This window comes from Xyrauchen texanus, chromosome 12, assembly GCF_025860055.1.
Source record: "Xyrauchen texanus isolate HMW12.3.18 chromosome 12, RBS_HiC_50CHRs, whole genome shotgun sequence".
Classification (NCBI taxonomy): Eukaryota; Metazoa; Chordata; class Actinopteri; order Cypriniformes; family Catostomidae; genus Xyrauchen; species Xyrauchen texanus.
Genome location: NC_068287.1, coordinates 21,202,758 through 21,221,324, shown reverse-complemented (window position 1 = coordinate 21,221,324; position 18,567 = coordinate 21,202,758). Strand labels below are relative to the sequence as shown.

The 18,567-nt window shown below is 40.0% G+C and overlaps 1 protein-coding gene across 3 annotated transcripts in view; it reads right to left on the bottom strand.

The window, feature by feature from the left end:
• Positions 1-675: 675 nt before the first annotated feature.
• LOC127652666 (mucin-2-like) overlaps positions 676-18,567 on the bottom strand; it is a 37,344-nt gene continuing 19,452 nt past the window's right edge. For 2 of the 3 annotated variants that reach the window (XM_052138951.1, XM_052138952.1), the window contains 11 exons: positions 18,060-18,470; positions 16,538-16,639; positions 16,090-16,196; positions 15,578-15,636; positions 15,350-15,489; positions 14,895-15,029; positions 14,586-14,628; positions 11,416-11,453; positions 11,137-11,233; positions 10,210-10,396; positions 676-2,093 (listed from right to left, as the gene is read on the bottom strand). In XM_052138951.1, the coding sequence (XP_051994911.1) occupies positions 1,965-2,093; positions 10,210-10,396; positions 11,137-11,233; positions 11,416-11,453; positions 14,586-14,628; positions 14,895-15,029; positions 15,350-15,489; positions 15,578-15,636; positions 16,090-16,196; positions 16,538-16,639; positions 18,060-18,470 (1,448 nt within the window). In that variant the 3' untranslated portion in view covers positions 676-1,964. The remainder of the gene's footprint in view (positions 2,094-10,209; positions 10,397-11,136; positions 11,234-11,415; positions 11,454-14,585; positions 14,629-14,894; positions 15,030-15,349; positions 15,490-15,577; positions 15,637-16,089; positions 16,197-16,537; positions 16,640-18,059; positions 18,471-18,567) is intronic. The other variant, XM_052138953.1, reaches the window with a different exon arrangement.

The window sequence follows — 18,567 nt, the reverse complement described above, 5'->3', positions numbered from 1 at the left end:
AGTTATATAAATAACTCAAATGTATAACCAAAGATATACATTGTTCAGATCTGTCAGGTTTGGGTTGGGCAGCAGACATCTAGGGTTCTCTCCAACAGCAATCCCTTGGACTGCCCAAGGACTGTTTACGGAAAGACTGATGCATATAGCACACAAGAGTGTTCCAAAATAGCAGGATAATCTAATTTGCTGGCTTATGTGCAGTTTCTAAGAGTCATCAGTTATCAGTCAATCAGTCAATCAGTCCATGGGGAAACAAAGTTTTGATGCCACAATTAGTGCTTATGTAGGAATACAGAGGAATCACTAATTGTTGAATTTGACAAAGTTTACAAGGTTCATGGAATTGAAGCTTAAAACAGCATTTAAAGTTTAAATTAAACTATATTCCATATATTTTGGGGGGAACAGAAGGTAGAAAGTAAACAGGATTGAGCAGAGTGTTATATCTTGTTGGATATCTGAGATGGACTGGCCACCTGTTGAGGGCGTTTCCCTGCCTTCAGCCTGAGACAGCTGGATAAGCTCCATCACACCCTGTGACCCTACATATGACAAGCGACTATAGAAAATGGATGGATGGATGAATGGAATTTCTGATCACAAATGCATTTAAAATTTTTTTATTTACATTTGTTATTTCACTGTTAAATGCATTACTGTTTGATCGCTTGTTGATTTTGTTGAATACAGAAAGAAAGAAAGAAAGAAAAAAGAAAGAAAGAAAGAAAGAAAGAAAGAAGGTGCATATGCATGTGTATAGGCATAAAAAGAAGAACAACTGGACAAATGTACGATAACTACATCTTTATAATAATGTATTTGTTTTTAAATACAGAATAAGATGAATCACTTTGTCTACGAAGAGTTTTTATTATTATTATTATTTTTACAAAAGCCTTATGTACAGAAAGTAGTTCAGTAAACATAATTAAGTATATATGAACCAAATAGAGTTGCGTAAACATCTTCATGTTCTGATTTGAATAAATATGATCATTGGCACAACTACAGAATTTTGCATAATACATTTTAAAAGCTCTCCTTTATTGCATTCTCCCATTCAAACGACAGCATCGAAGTCAGGCACAGAGATACATTTCAGATGGCATGAATTGTCCTGATTGAAAAAGAATAATAATTCTTTGTGAAAATTAATATCAACCAATAATTCATAATTGAGAGTATCAGACATTTCGAATAGATATAATCATAGCTTAAAGGTATAAACGGATGCACACACACAAACATAAGATTTGAGATGCTCTCTATTGAAATGTGCAGTTAAAATAAGTGGGGATTAGATGCTATTAAAATGTTGGTATTCTGGATTGCATCATGTGCTCATCCCTTATTGCTACCACATGTTAGTTAAATACAGTAACACATGTTGAAATTTGGTTTAACATTAAATCATTTATAATATTATATATTTTGTTTAAAAATTGAAATGTTGTTCAATATTACATTCTTCTGAAAGATAATGACCCTAATTGGTGCATGAACAAAACATTTGCAGATGAAACATGGTAACAAATGAAAACAATGAATGCAAATATCAACAGGTGAATGTTTGATCAATGTCCAGTACACTCATTATCATAATTAAGACGTCATTGTTTTGTTGTATTGTGTGACAGTTGAGTCAGTGCATGGTTTGTATAAGTAACCCAATCATTAATGCACTTCAAGAAGTGAGCATTTTATCATGGGTGAGTCATTTAAAATTTTTAAAAGGAAACAAAAATGTAAAAAAGGTTTAAAATGATGGATCTCTCAAATGCCACTTGTGTGTGTTCTTTGCATCTGTGATCAGCCAAAGGGTTTTCACAGTTTTAAATTTCCTGAACCAGGGGGACTTCTTATTTTTGATCCAAATCATTCTTATAATGTTGTTATATTACTCTTTTCCATAACTTTGCTCTTAAACACTTGTACCCTATCCCGCCCCTCTGCTACTTTCTTCATGTGGTTCTCTTTTTGTCTTCTGCCAGAAAGTAGGGGTTTTCATGACCCACCAAATAAGAGTAGCGTGAGGGGTATTCTCCCTTAAAGGTCCTCAGGCCATCTGTAGCGAGGTCATATGAACCTGCCTGCAGGAGAGGTGACAGTTCATTTTAGACACACACAACAACAACACAACACAACTTACAAACCTTTTACTCTTCCTCTTAATCTACACTTTAAAAAAATAGTTCACCCCAAAATTAAAATATACGTCATTATTTACTAACCCTGCATTGCATTATGTAATAATACCACATTTCATTACATTTTGAAAAGGTTTTACAAAATGTGGTGTTATAACAGTACATAATGTGTTGTTGATACTCACCCTAATTTCATTCTAAATCGTCTTAAAAGAAAAATTTGTTTTATTGTAACCACGGCAGTCAGATAAAAAACGACCTGTGCTACAAAGTCTTCTTAATCCATATGATAGGTTGTGTTAGGAACATGCAAACATTTTTGTTTTTATTTACGGCTAATCTTGCACCCCCCTAAGCTCACGTCTAGCTCGAGTTTGCATTATCCAAGTCTGAGTTTGCAAACTTTTAAATGGTGCATTCTGAGTGGTGGTGGCGTAGTGGGCTAAAGCACATAATTGTTAATCAGAAGGTCGCTGGTTCGATCCCCACAGAGACCACCATTGTGTCCTTGAGCAAGGCACTTACCTCCAGGTTGCTCTGGGGGGGATTGTCCCTGTAATAAGTGCACTGTAAGTCGCTTTGGATAAAAGCGTCTGCCAAATGCATAAATGTAAATGCTCTACACTTATTATAGACATAAGATCTATGTTGTGCATCAATGACCTGGTTAATCCCTGGCATTAAAGGGATAGTTCACCAAAAAAATGATATTATCTAATCATTTACTCCCTTTGATGCATGCTATCTCAGATATGTATTTATTTTTTCTGCTGAACTGAACACAAAAACTGATTTTTTAAATATCTCAGCTCTGTAGGTACTTTCAATGCAATTGAATGGTGGCCAGACCTTTGAAGCTCCAACAATTACATAAAGCCAAGCTATACTATCGCTTTGTGTGAGAAACAGATCAATATTTAAATCCAATTTTACTATAAATCTCCACTTCCACATTTCAGAAGCAGTGTAATGTTTCTTAAAAATGTTTAACTGTTGTGTTCCCAGAAAAAAAAGAAGCATATGGTCATGTAACGCCATGAGGATGAATACTTAATAATACAGAATTTTTAGTTTTGGGTGAAGTATTCCCTTAAATATCTATTTCAATTGCTCATATATAAACAGGTAACACTCTCATGCAAAGCTTATGATGACATGCAAATGCTGTTGACCGATTTGCATGATCAAATTCAAGATATTATCCAGGAAATACAAGAAAACAACTTTAGAAACAGAATCTATATAAGCAGCAGGTAGGTGGTGATATAGTCACTGAGAGAAAAGAAGCAGTAAACTCCAAGGAATATTCCAGGTTAAATACAGCATAAGCTTTCCTGCATCCCCCAGAAAATAATCATTTAAATTTGTCAAAATACTGGAATAAGATTACAATGAAAGCCTAAAAGACAAGCTAGGATAGTGATAGAGGACATTTTAATTTCCCTAGTACTTTCTGCCTTCTAGTGGAACGAACTAACATTTGTGTAGGTACATAGAGCAAACAGAGCCTGAATCACAGATTTTCAATGACAAAAAAATTTCGTGTCTTTCAATTTCGTGCTGTAAAATTGTCTGACTACTTTTCTTGGTGCACCAATATGTGTTTACTGTATATGTTGACATCTTAATTCCTGTGTTGTTCATGGTTAACTACTTCACATTCCTTCCTGTATCCTCATGCAGGTATTCAAAAATACAAGCATGTACTGGGTTTTCAAGGTCATTAAAAAGATTAGATCACACTTTGCACAGACAAGGTTGTTAATTGATTCTAAACACCAGAGATTCCGCTAAGAAAGTTTGGTGCCAGCTAACATGTCAGGGCATGATCAAGTTTGCTGGACAAGTTGGAAAAAATCAGGTAATCTAATTTCTGTGTTTTTATTTGTGCTTTAAATGCAATGGACTGTGCAGAACAATGTCTTTTTCATAAAAATAAAACAAAATCTGTCATGGAATTAGCGTCTAATTAAAAAAAAAAAAGGAGTGCAAAGGGGCAAAGCAAAAGAACTAAACTGCAATTTGCCTCCTATGTTTTAGTTCATAAATGCATATTAAAATAAAAAATCTATAGGTTTTGTCATCTAATTTCCTTGGCTATTTATTTTTATGACTATTGTTCATAGCACAAAAAGCATTTTTCTGCCAAAAAGAAGTAAATGTGTCCAGTGTTCCTCTACAACATAAGGCTGGTGTCCTCCTCTCCAGCAGACGACAACGCAAGTCTGTTTTTTTATGCGATTCTGAAGTGAGAAGCTTCTCACTGCGGGCACGCAAAATAAAAGGCTCAAGCAGGCTGCTTTTGCCAGTGTGGGGGATTCATTAAAAAAAATTTCCATTGCCACTAGGTTTCCATTATCTGCTAGGCATCAATTGTGTATTACTGTAAATGTGTTGAGATTATTATTTTGGATAATGACAGCATTTCTCAGATGCAGTCGATAGAGCTAAAGTTGAATTTAATCCAGAATATTCCAATAAAAGGTCAAAAGAGCTTGGAGAACACACCAGTACACACACCAAAACAACACTATTTTGTGGGGGAAGGAGGGATTTCAGCAAGGTGTTGGCTTACCTTTCCTCTAATCTTCTACAGTCATAGGGTTTGGAGTGAGGGGGAATCATGCAAGCCCAAGCATACATGTATCACATACACAACATAGTGAGCACATATAAGTGCACAAGCAGACACACACAAATACACAGTTACATACTGTGGCAGGGCGGAGGGCGGGGCCGGGTTGTGATTCTACACACCCGGTCCCTTATCAGGCTAATCAAGCCTCCAAAAGGGATAAAGGCCCTGCCACACATACAAAGAGGTCTGTTTATTAACTAATTGATTATAAAACTCTATAATACCACTGACTTACAGCACAACCATGACAAAAGAATTATATACGAACATCTACTGAGGGACAACTCAGTTCCCTATCTGTCACTCACTCAACGTTGTGTCGATGAGTTGACACTGGGGGTTCACTCTTGGGAGCTCAGACATCTCTGATCTTTGAGAAAAGGCCAATGAGAATTGGCGTGTGGAAATTGCATGCCACTCCTCCGGACATAAGGGTATAAAAGGAGTTCCTCCTGCTTTCCATTCATCTCTCTCTGAAAAGATGTTGGATCTATGGCGCATTACAGCGGTACTCCCCCTCACACACAACTGTTGTGTTGAGTAACACCCCTGGGTGCTTCGACAGAGCTTATACAGTATCTCACAAAAGTGAGTACACCCCTCACATTTTTGTAAATATTTGATTATATCTTTTCATGTGACAACACTGAAGAAATGACACTTTGCTACAGTAAAGTAGTGAGTGTACAGCTTGTATAACAGTGTAAATTTGCTGTCTCCTCAAAATAACTCAACACACAGCCATTAATGTCTAAACCTCTGGCAACAAAAGTGAGTACACCCCTAAGTGAAAATGTCCAAATTGGGCCCAAAGTGTCAATATTTTGTGTGGCCACCATTATTTTTCAACAGTGCTTTAACCCTCTTGGGCATGGAGTTCACCAGAGCTTCACAGGTTGCCACTGGAGTCCTCTTCCACTCCTCCATGATGACATCACGGAGCTGGTGGATGTTAGAGACCTTGTGCTCCTCCACCTTCCATTTGATGATGCCCCACAGATGCTCAATAGGGTTTAGGTCTGGAGACATGCTTGGCCAGTCCATCACCTTCACCCTCAGCTTCTTTAGCAAGGCAGTGGCCGTCTTGGAGGTGTGTTTGGGGTCGTTATCATGCTGGAATACTGCCCTGCGGCCCAGTCTCCGAAGGGAGGGGATCATGCTCTGCTTCAGTATGTCACAGTAAATGTTGGCATTCATGGTTCCCTCAATGAACTGTAGCTCCACAGTGCCGGCAGCACTCGTGCAGCCCTAGACCATGACACTCCCACCACCATGCTTGACTGTAGGCACAATTGTCTTTGTACACCTCACCTGGTTGCCGCCACACACGCTTGACACCATCTGAACCAAATAAGTTTATCTTGGTCTCATCAGACCACAGGACATGGTTCCAGTAATCCATGTCCTTAGTCTGCTTGTCTTCAGCAAAATGTTTGTGGGCTTTCTTGTGGAGTGGAGGTTCTTTACTTTCCTTTTCTTATTTCACCACATGCCCCAAGGGCCGTGGTACCCACATTCTAAGAAAAGAGCGGTTTTCTCATTTCCTGGGCCTCACAGTCGGTGTCCCTGGCAGTCACTATCACGACCACTGGGCACCGTTTCTCTCTCTGGCAGGCAGGCCTCCCACCCTATCACGCACCGCTGTGTCTAAAATCTGCACCTGATGTGATGGTCTCTAAGGGCTACAAGGACAAAAATCTTCCTCCCCTGTCCCAGGCTGTTCCGGGTGCGGTCACAAGGAGCCAGGTAAATGCTTTGATGTATCTAGACTCAGCACAGCCACAAACGGCACAATTGTTCCTCCTCGCGTTGTTTGGGGGCGTGGCTCCCCAACCCCCCCGTGATGGCAGATTATGACTGTCCAACTCGGCTACGCGATTCAGTTTGCTAGGCGACCGCCCAGGTCCAGCTTCACTATGGTGAGAGGTGAGAACGCTGTTGCTCTGTGTTCGGAGATGCCAACCCTCCTACAGAAAGACACGATAGAGCCTGTCCCTCCAGCCGAGGTGAATAAGGGGTTTTACAGCCCCTACTTCATCGTACCCCCCCAAAAAAAGCAGGGTTGCGGCCAATCTGGACCTGCGACTCTGAATCGGGCTTTGCACAGACTCCTGTCCAAAATGCTGATGAAAAAACGCATCTTAGTGAGCATCCGGCATCAAGGTTGGTTTGCGGCGCTAGACCTGAAGGATGCGTACTTCCATACCAGTATGAGGTCCTCCCCCTCGGTTTGTCCCTGTCACCTCACACCTTCATGAAGGTCGCAGAGGCAGCCCTTTACCTGTTAAGGGAAGTGGGCGTCCGCATTCTGAACTATCTTGACGACTGGCTACTTCTAGCTCAGTCGCGGGACACGTTGTGTGCGCACAGGGACCTGGTGCTCAGGCACCTCAGCTGGCTGGGGGCTTCGGGTCAACTGGGAAAAGAGCAAGCTCTCCCCGGTTCAGAGCATCTCTTTTCTCAGTATGGAGTTAGATTTGGTCACAATGACAGCGCGCCTCACCAACGAGTGTGCGCAGTCAGTGCTGAACTGTCTGCGTACACTCAGACAGAATACAACGGTCCCACTGAAATCCTGGGGCATATGGCATCCTCAGCGACGGTCATGCCGTCACATCACACAGGCTTGTTGCATCTGTTCAGCCCCTGGTCAGACCTAGCGTTCCAACGGGCAGGAGTTCCCCTAGGCCAGGTTTCCAGGCACGTCGTGGTTACAACAGATGCGTTCCAGCTCGACTGGGGTGTAGTGTGCAATGGGCACACAGTTGCTGGCCCTTGGAGTGGCCCGCGACTGCATTGGAACATCAACTGCCTCGAGTTGTTGGCAGTACTACTTGCCCTGAGGAGGCTATTGCCGTTGATCCGGGGCAAGCATGTGTTGGTCCGGATGGACAACTTCCCCAGAATTCTCCCACTGTCTGCTCTAGTACTCTCTGACCGAGGCTCCGCTCGGTACAGATGCTCTGGCGCACAGCTGGCCCCTGGGGCTACACAAGTGTGCGTTTTCACACGTGTCAGGGAGGACAAGGAGCAGATCCACCTAGTGGCCCCTTATTGGCTCCCCCGGACTTGGTATTCAGACCTCAATGCTCCTCGCGACTGCCCCCCATGGAGAATTCCCCTGAGGAAGGACCATCTGGCACCTGTGACCAGACCTCTGGCATCTTCATGTATGGCCCTTGGATGGGACATGGAAGACGTAAGTGGCCTACCACCCGTGGTGTTAAACACAGTCACTCAGGCCAGGGCCCCCTTAACGAGGTGTCTGTTGACCTGAAGTGGTGTCTGTTCGTTAAGTGGTGTTCTTCCCGAAGCGAAGAACACCAGATATGCGCAGTAAGATCAGTGCTTTCCTTTCTGCAGGAGAGGTTGGAGGGATGGCTGTCCCCCTCCACCTTGAATGTGTGTGTAGCCACTATATCGGCACATCACGATGCAGTAGAAGGTAAGTATTTGGGAAGCATGACTTGATCCTTGGGTTTCTGAGAGGCACTCATGGGATCTCTCCTTGGTCCTTTGGGGATCTCATTTCGAGCCCCTTGAGTCTGCTGAGTTAAAGGTGCTCTTCTTAAAGACCGACCTCCTGATGGTGCTCACCTCCATCACGAGGGTAGGATACTCTCAAGTTATCCTGAGACCCTGACCAGGTTATGTGCCCAAGGTTCCCACAACCTCTTTTAGGGATCAGGTTGTGAACCTGCAAGCGCCAAGAGGAGGCAGGCCAAGCCATGGCGTTGCTGTGACCGGAGCGTGCTCTTCGCATCTACTTGGATCACACGCAGAGCTTTAGAAGCTCTGAGCAGCTCTTGTCTGCTTGGGTGGACAGCGGAAAGGAAGCACTGTCTCCAAACAGAGGATCGCTCACTGGGACATGGATGCCACCCACTGCTGCCCTGCGAGCCCATTCTACCAGGGTTGTAGCGGCTTCTGGAGCGTTGTCCCACAGCGCCTCTCTAGCAGACATATGTAGAGCTGTGGGCTGGACAACACCTAATACCTTTGTGAGGTTCTATAACCTCAGAGTTGAGCCAGTATCATCCCGTGTGTTCTCAGGAGACACAAACAGTTACGTTCGGGTCAGCTGGCCAAGTGTACCATTTGCGCATAGCACCGTTCCCCTTCCTTCAGGTGAGGACATGCATCCTTAAACTTCTGAGCAGTTAGCCGCTCCCAAGGTGTAGGGGACCGATTCATGCCTGCCAGTGTGATGGGGGTAGTTATGCGACGGCTTGCTGCGCTGGCAACAAGGCACACAGAGTTCTGCCCGTCTTGCACTGCCAGACTGCGTAATTCGGTTCAGCTCTTGTGGCATTTTCTATTGGGACCCCTAGTGTCAACTCATCGACACAACGTCGAGTGAGTGACACATAGGGAACGTCATGGTTACTAATGTAACCTCCGTTCCTTGATGGAGGGAACGAGACGTCGTGTCCCTCTTGCCACAACACTGAACCAAACGCTGAAATGGCTGGGTCTTTGGCTCGGGTCCTGAGTGCGAAACCTGAGTGTGTGTTTGCAAGCAGAACTTCTTTTATACCCGTATGCCTAGGGGAGTGGAATGCAAATTCCCACGCCAATTCTCATTGGCCTTTTCTCAAAGATCAGAGATATCTGGGCTCCCAAAAGTGAATCAACACAACATCTCGTTCCCTCCATCAGGGAACGGAGGTTACATCAGTAACCATGACGTTTTCCATGTACTATGTCCTGTTGGATCTTCTGACCTCAAGTTAACCGCAAAGGCAGTTGTTCCACTAATATAATACCTTGGTAAGACATAATAGAGTTCAGTCATTCAATTATTCATTCATTCAAGTAATGCTTGGAAGGAAATTGGGATAATCTAATCATTGGTCCATTAAGTAGTATATTAGTGGAGGTCAGTTTAGCAATCATTGTATACATTTGGCAATTGACTTCTGATTGAAAAATATAATTAGTAGTTATTAGAGTTGTGATGTATTTACAGTATCATGCAGCTGGTGACACTTTTATTAGTGTTTGTTTGTTTGTTGTATGAGACCAGAAGGGTACATGCAGGGTTAATGAATGGGATGGAACACTAAACTTATAGTGGGCTATAAATGATTCAACATCAAAAAGAGATATAAAAAACGACTATAACTTTATATTAAATATAAATTAATAATAACCCCCCTTTATTTGATAAAGATCCAAATATTTTAGACAAAAGATAGATAAAAGATTTTAATAATTTCCATATCTTTTTAGGGCCTGGAAAACATTGTTTTAAATTCCTTCTTATTTCCAGGTTTTCCATATTTGTGATTCCTCTAGAAAACTCTGAATCAGTTCACAACCCACTGCAAGTTAAAGACAGTTGTAACTGCTCTGTGAACAAGTGGCAATAACAGGTTTATTAGTTGATTGTGTAGCTTTTAATTGGAAGGGAGCACTCACCAATCCGTTACTATGGCTATTCCTTTTGCCTGCCCCCTCAGTCATTTCCAAAGTTGTGTCATTGGCATCATTGCTGGCACTGACAGTGGCACGAGGAATAGAAATTATGCCCGGAGAGGACCATGTGGACGTGAACTCCTCAGCAGGGTTTGGGGTGTTGTACACATGTTCCTTAGACTTTTTCCAGCTGGGAAATAAATAATAAAGACACATCTAGTTTGTAAGGTAAGATCCAGTGTTAGAGAACTTTACATTTGAAATAATGTAATTTGTGTTTCTCTTGTACTGCTTTTGTCTGTGAACATATTTTTATCCCTTAAACATAGTTTGCATGCAAGGATAGGGTTAAGCATGAAAAGATGTGTTTCCCAATTGTTTTAATATGCCATCAGTGTATTTACACAGGAATCACAATTGCAGGAAACACTTACACTCTTTGTGTTATTTTGTACAACTGGATTTCACTGAAGCACATACATTTATTTTCATTTACCAGCAGTATTTGAAAGTTTTTAAAACATAAATGTTTGGATGGTCTGAAAGAAAACTTATGTCCCTGATAAGCATGACACACACAATGCTTGCACACCTTGAATATGCCTCTGTTTTTCCAACACAGGAAAGGAAGAGGTTTTCATATGTATTTTTAAATAAACAGAAAATATCATGAGTTACTTATTTGAAAAGCAACACTCCAGTTATTGTACTGCAACTTAACAAGTTACTTGTTACTGTTACATTACCCCCAACACAGGTGGGAGCTAAAGGGCAATAACAGTAGAGCAAGAATAATTTTGACATCAGTAATTTTGTTCCAGGACACAGAAATACATAAACATATTTAAAGCACACATAGATGCATTCAAATACAAGCCTGCCTGTCCTCTCTTAAACACACAACAAGATGCTATTAAAATGAATACCCACCGATGAGTCACACAGAGGTAGATGAGCACAGCCAAAATCACAATGAGCAGAACTCCCCCTAACACACATGCCACCACCACTAGAGCAATCAAAGTGGCTACACAGAGAGACAAATGTAATTACACAAACATATAAACACACACAAAAAATGAAGGATTTAACAAAGACATACAAGCAGATCCATGTAATGAGTGGTGCAAATTAAAAGTACTATTGCTTCAATGATAATTAAATAAAAATAAAAAATAAAGAAATATTGTGATGATAATAATATCTTACAGTCATCACAGTTGAATCCAGAATAGCCAAATGGACATCTAAAAAAATAATATACAAAATATCACTAAACAGAAATCTAAAATATAATATATATTACATAAGTATAAAATATAAGCAGAGGTGGGTAGTTACTTGTTACATTTACTCTGTTAAATTTACTTGAGTAACATGTTTGGGAAAATTTTACTTTTAGAGTAGGTTTAAAAGTGGGTACTTTTTACTCTCACTCAAGTAAATTTCTAATATTGTTTTTTTACATTTACTTCTTTACAATGTGTGGCGTTACTGTCGTTACAATACTGGGTTTAATTTGAATTAATGTGTAATTTATTGAGAGATTATTGCATGGGACTTTTACGAGAGCGGAAGTTCACAGCTGCTTGCGATGAGACGCTCCCACTTGAGTGATGAGACTGTCACTCAAGTCATCAGTGCAGCAGCATCAAACTCTTCAAAGTGAAACACTTTCTTCACTCCACACAGTGGAAAAAATAATAGTTCCTTTATGCAATGCCTTCATTTAACACCAAGACAAGATGATATTTCAAGATTAAAGTCACAGCTCCAAATTCAGGCAGCACGCTGAGGTAAATATTGGCTCTAATTCTAATGCTGGCTTTTCTGTGTAATGAGATGGTCATTTTCAGGGTGATTCTGTAACTGGGCTCATATGACATCAGCTTTTAAGTGTACATTTTTAAGTCAGTGCAGCAATATATCAGTGCGCTTTGTCCCGCATGTCATGAGCAGTATTTATGCATTTACTCTGCGCCCTCACGGGGGTACTTTAAACTATCACAGCTACTTCAGGTGGATTAACTGTATAAATCCATTTAAACATCCAAGTTAATGGTAAATCACTGCCATTCGCGTGCTCGAATACACGAGGCAATCATCACAACAAGAGTGGCTGTGTCCGCAATTGTTCACTCATTCACTATTTCCTATATAGTGAATGGCATTTAGTGGACTAAATCTCAGCAGTAAGTGAACTAAATGGTGCAGAAATGTCACATATGAAATTTAAAAAGAATTGGGCCTTATTTGTTATTCTTATTAAATAATATAAGAAAACACTAAATCTTCATTCTGTTTGTCATTTTTAATATATACTGTGTGATAATATAAAGATTAAACACATTTGATCAAATAAATAGTACATTTAAAAATGTATCTGTATGTTTTGTCTCTCTATATGTACATATATATTATTATTTGTTTTGTTTTCCAGTAATTGTTTGTCAAAAAGTAATTTACTACATTCAGCATGAAATAAAACATTGCAGGAGTGAAGGAAGCTGTAAACTCCCAGCTCATACGTCTTCCCCATGGTGAATTGTGGGAAATTAACCATCATCGAGTGTACTTGAAATGTACACTTGAAATTAGAGTGCATTGTGGGTAAGAATGAGTAAACAAAAGTGGGGAATGAGTGGCTCGCTCAGAATTCAGACACTCCTACAAAATAGCAAAAACTAAAAATACTGCACTATATAGTTGATGGGGGCGGTTTCAGACACAGCGAGTGTTCCACGACCAGGATTGGTGCCCTACGTAGGCTGTGTACTCTGCATTTAGAGAGCTGCAGTACTGCTGTATAGAACAAATGATCTAAATACTTACAACACTGAAAACTGTAACTACACTGAAATAAGAATCCACACAGGACTTTAAAAGCTATGAAATAGCAAAAAAAAAAAGCATTATATTTCAGCATTATATATAATGTCCTTGTGGGACATTTTCACTTTTTCACTGTACTAATTACTAGAAATGTTTCCAAACCTCTCTTCTTATTGACAAATTCATCCAGATCTGACAAGAGGCCTTTAAGGGATAGCTCACCCAAAAATTACAATTCTCATTATTTACTCACCCTCATGCAACCCCAGATGTGTATGACTTTCTTTCTTTTGCTGAACTTAAATGAAGATTTTTAGAAGAATGTCTCAGCTCTGTAAGTCCATACAATGCAAGTGAATGGGTGGCAACATTTTAAAGCAAAACAAACAAACATAAGTCAGCATAAAAGTAATCATAACACTAGTGGTTAAATCAATATCTTCAGAAGTGATGTAATAGGTGTGGATGAGAAGCAGAGAAACAGATCACTTTCACATTCTTCTTGTGTTTTTGGTGATTCACACTCTTCTCTGCATATCGCTCCTTGCTGTCTTGAAAAAAATGACAAATATTGATCTGTTTCTCACCCACACCTATCATATAACTTCTGAAGACATGGATTAAACCACTGGAGTCTTATTAATTACTTTTATATTGCCTTTATGTGCTTTTTGGAGCATCAAATATTTGGCCTACAGAGCTAAAATAATCTTTTATAAATCTGAATTTGTGTTCTGCAGAGAAGAAAGGAAGTCATACTCATCTGGGATGGCATGAGGGCCAGTAAATGATGAGAGAATTTTCATTTTTGGGTAAACTATCTCTTTAAAGTGATAGCTCAGCCAAAGTTTAATATTCTTTCATCATTTCTCTACCCTCATGTTGTTCCAAACCAGTGTGACACTTTGTATTATGTGGAAAACAAAATATGTTAGACCGAATGTTTCGGTCACCATTCACTTTCAAAATATATATATATATATATATATATATATATATATATATATATATATATATATATATATATATATATATATATATATATATATATAAAGAAACATGCACTGAAAGTAAATAATGATCAGGCAAACATTCTATCTAATATCTCCTTATTGTGTTGCATAGGAGAAAGAAAGTCATGCGGGTTTGGAACAACATGATGGTGAATGATGACAGAATTCCATTAATAATAATCATAATTCTGTAGTATATGTTACTCACTACTTGAGTACTCTTTTATTATGTTTAATTATGTTTCTGAAGTAATTGTACTTTTAATTGAGTACAGTTTTTGGCTACTCTACCCACCTCTGAATATAAGTTCTGTGTGTCCAATTTGAAAGCTTGCCACAAAAATGACTTTTGCAATGATGACACAAGAGGGCAGTATTTACTGTTACACATACGCATGTCATGATCTCAACCATTCAATTATTACTGTCACCCTTTGAGTACATTTCCTCTATTGGACAAACAAGTGTACAGTACATTGTCATTTAAGAGATGATGTGTTTTAAGAAGTAATAAATAGCAACAATGGTACTCACGGAACACATTTTTCTCCTTGTGCTTTCTTTCCACTGGGGCAGACTATGAAAAATAGACAGTAATTGGTGAGGGAGAGGAACAGAAAAAAAGATTGGAACAACCTTCTGTGTAAACAGCCATTAAACTACATTATTTGAATTTGCTATGATCAGTATTAACATGGCTGTTACTATGGACAAAACTACACCAAGCTCAAAGGTCACAGCTGAATATAATCTGCACACACAAACATGCTCGCTCACACAAAACTGCACATCCTCTACGATTCTTTACAACACAGAGTAAATAGAGCAATTACACACGCTCACCTGTACAGCTCTTCCTCTGGTAAGGGCTGGGTACATGGCCCATTTTGCAGGGACATTCAGCAAGACCTTCTCTAAATGCACATTCTGTAGTGTCAAGATCACAAGGAGAAGGCTCCTGCTGACACAGATCAGTTTCTAGAGAGGCATAGAAAGAGAAACAGAATTAGAGGATAGTAGTACAGTTTATAGAGAGACAATCCTTTGGTCCCTTTACATCTTGCATTAACGTGGAAGGTATTTATTTAACCTAAAACATATCACAAAAACGATACATGGCCATACTCATGGTTTTGGCACTTGCACTGTATTAAAATGTGTTCCTATTTTTGGGCTATGGAGACTTTTATTGCGGAAATATATGAGGAACAATTGTGGCCATTTTATACAGTTGCAAATAAAAGTTGTTGTTTCTTATCTTTGTGGAAATACACAGTCCAGGAGGCATTTTTACTCACTCATATATGTAGCATTAGCAAGAATTCCACAGTCCTTGCACTCTTTTATAGCAGTATCCATGGCCGCTATAACCGAATCCTGGGTGGCTTGAGAATTGAGCTCAAAAAAACTGTTTACTGAGGCCACCACACTGCCAGGCCTAGAATCATTCAAACAGAGATTAGTAATTAGTCACTATGATTTATTTTTAAAAGCTGTGGTTAAGAGCTGTTGAAAGGGTCACTTACATTAACCTAAGGACAGTGCTGCTTATGTAGTTTGGCTGGTTATGCAGAGCTATATTTACCTATGAGAGGAGGGGAGAAAAATCAATGATCTAGACTTATTTAGAGTGTAAAGGATATTGATTTAGGATATTGATTCAAGATTTTTTTAAGTGTTTAATTTCACCCAGAGATGAGGTAGTCCAAAATGTATTGAAACAGCTCTTTAGCAATAGCAAAGTAAAACCAAAGCAATATAGATAAATATAGCAGAAACCAATTTTAAGACATTAACTCAATTAAAAAATATTTACATATATATATATATATATATATATATATACACCAGTATTATTTTCCAAATCTTTCAACTTTTATCCCAATTTAAATGCGCACTGAACATATGATCATCCAATTTTATCAACACAAGTCCAGACTATGAATGTAATTCTTTGAACTAATAAGTGAAATGTTAGTTGTTAGGATGGCAGCAAAGCCAACACCAGATTCTAATGTAGAGTATGTGTGTGACCTACCGCAGAAATGATCTCATTAGCAGTTTGCCGGAATTCGTGTGATTGGGGATTCTTCATAGCATTTTCAAAAGTGCGGTTCACCCGAAGTGTACTGGGGAAGGTTTTAGCTAGGAATAAACAGGACGTGAAAAAGAGATAAAGAGTGGAGGGAGAGTGTTTATATTAATTTGTTTTGTATTGTTCTAACCACACACACTACATACATTATATATTTAATAGAAAAATAAAATTATTAATCTTATTCATCATATTTAAGGTTTATAGATTATATAAATTAAATTAAAAAAATTATGTTTTGACTAAGGCTATCAGTCCCTAACATTCTTACTTGCATCTCCTTTTGTTCCATATTTTTTTGAGTGAACTATCACTATAATTGTTGTCCCCCCATGGTCCTATTTGAGCAATATGGTATGTGATTGACCGAGGCTTGACCTCTGGCACTTACTTTCTACACAGGAATTATTTAAAAGATATGTTCCTGCCAGACACTGACAGGTGGAATTCACACAAACACTGAGGGGTGAGCAGGGCACTGCAGGACAGGTAGCTATAAGAAAAAAAAACACAAAAATATGCCAGATCACTAAGGATTTAGAGAGAAGGTATTTAAGGACAGGTGAGGATCAGCATTGCATGAGCTTGTACAAGCACACAGGACTCATTTATGCAAACACACCTGGTGGTGTTGTGTTGTTAGTTGGGTTAGTAGTTACGTTGGGTCCATTCGTAGAGATGCCTGTGGTTAGAGGTGGTGCCGTAGCATTCCCTGGTGTAGTTAGTCGTGTGGTAGCATTCCCTGGTGTAGTTAGTCGTGTAGTAGCATTCCCTGGTGTAGTTAGTGGTGTAGTAGCATTACCTTGTGTAGTAATGTGTGGTGTTGTAGTGTTCACTGGTGTAGTGATGAGTGGTGTTGTAGCATTCCCTGGTATAGTGATGGGTAGTGTTGTAGCATTACCTTGTGTAGTAATGAGTGGTGTTGTATTGTTCCCTAGTGTAGTGGTGAGTGTTGTTGTAACATTCCCTGGTGTAGTGATTAGTGGTGTTGTAGCGTTCCCTAGTGTAGTGATTGGTGGTGTTGTAGCATTCCCTTGTGTAGTGATGGGTAGTGTTGTAGCATATTCCTGGTGTAGTGGTGGGTGGTATTGTAGTGTTCCCTAGTGTAGTGATTGGTGGTGTTGTAGTGTTCCCTGGTGTAGTGGCAGGTTGTGATGAAGCATTCCCTGGTGTAGTAATGGGTGGTGTTGTAGCATTCACCGGTGTAGTGATAGGTGATGTTGTAGCATTCCCTAATGTAGTAATAGATGGTGTTGTAGAGTTCCCTGCTGAAGTCAGGGGTTGTGTGGTACTATTCCCTGTTGTAGCTGGTGAAGTTAAGGGTTGTGTGGTACTATTCCCTGCTGTAGTTAGTGATGGAGCTGTGGCAATATTTGGTGTAGTTGGTTGTGTTGTATCATTTCCTACTGTTGTAAGGGGTGGCGTTGTAGCATTGCCAAGTGTCGTTAATAGGGGAGTTGTGGCATTGGATGTGGGTAGAGGTGTGGCGTTACCTGAAGTAGTAATTGGTGGGGGAGTTGTGGCATTGCCTGGTGTTGATGTGGATGGAATATTAACATTGCCTGGTGTAGTTAGTAATGGAGCTGTGGCATTGTTTGATGTAATCAGTTGTGTTGTACCATTCCCTGCTGTAGTTAAGGGTGGTGTTGTGGTGTTGCCTGGTGTTGACATTAGGGGAGTTGTGGCATTGGATGTGGGTGGGGTTGTGGCATTTCCTGGTGGTATATCAGAAGATGTTGTAGCATTAGCTGGGGTAATGAGTGGTGGGGGAGATGTAGTATTGCCTGATATAGTTTGTGCTGTAATTGTTGAATTTCCTGCTGTAATTAGGGGTATAGTAGTGGCACTGCCTGGTGTTGAAATTGTTGCTGTTGTGTTGCCTAATGTACTAAAAGGAGGACTAGTGGTATTGCCTCTTGTTGTTAGGAATGAAGTTGTGCTGTTCACTGGCACAGGAAAAGAAGTTGTGGCACTGCCTGTAGTTACTGGAGGATTTGTGGCAGTTCCTGGTGCGGTTACAGGATGGTTTGTAACATTCCCTGGTGTAGATACAGGTGGACTTGTGGTGTTGGCTGCTGTTATTACAGTTGTAGGTGGAGGTGTGGCATGGCCTGATGTAGTTAGGGGTGGAATTGAGGCATTCCCTGGAGTACTCACTGATGAAATTGTGGCATTTCCTGGAGATATTGTGGATGAGCTTGTCACGTTGCTTTGAGTGGAAAAAGGTATAGATGTGACATTACCACCATGCGTTGGTATGACTGGAGTCGTGACATTGCTTGGGAATACTGTGGCTGTGCTCCAAAATGGAATGCTTGTTGGTCCTGTGTTGAGTGGCACATAACACATAATCAGAAACAGCTAACATTAAGAATGTTCAGAATTATTCTATGATGCATTAAAAAGACAATCTCAACTTTC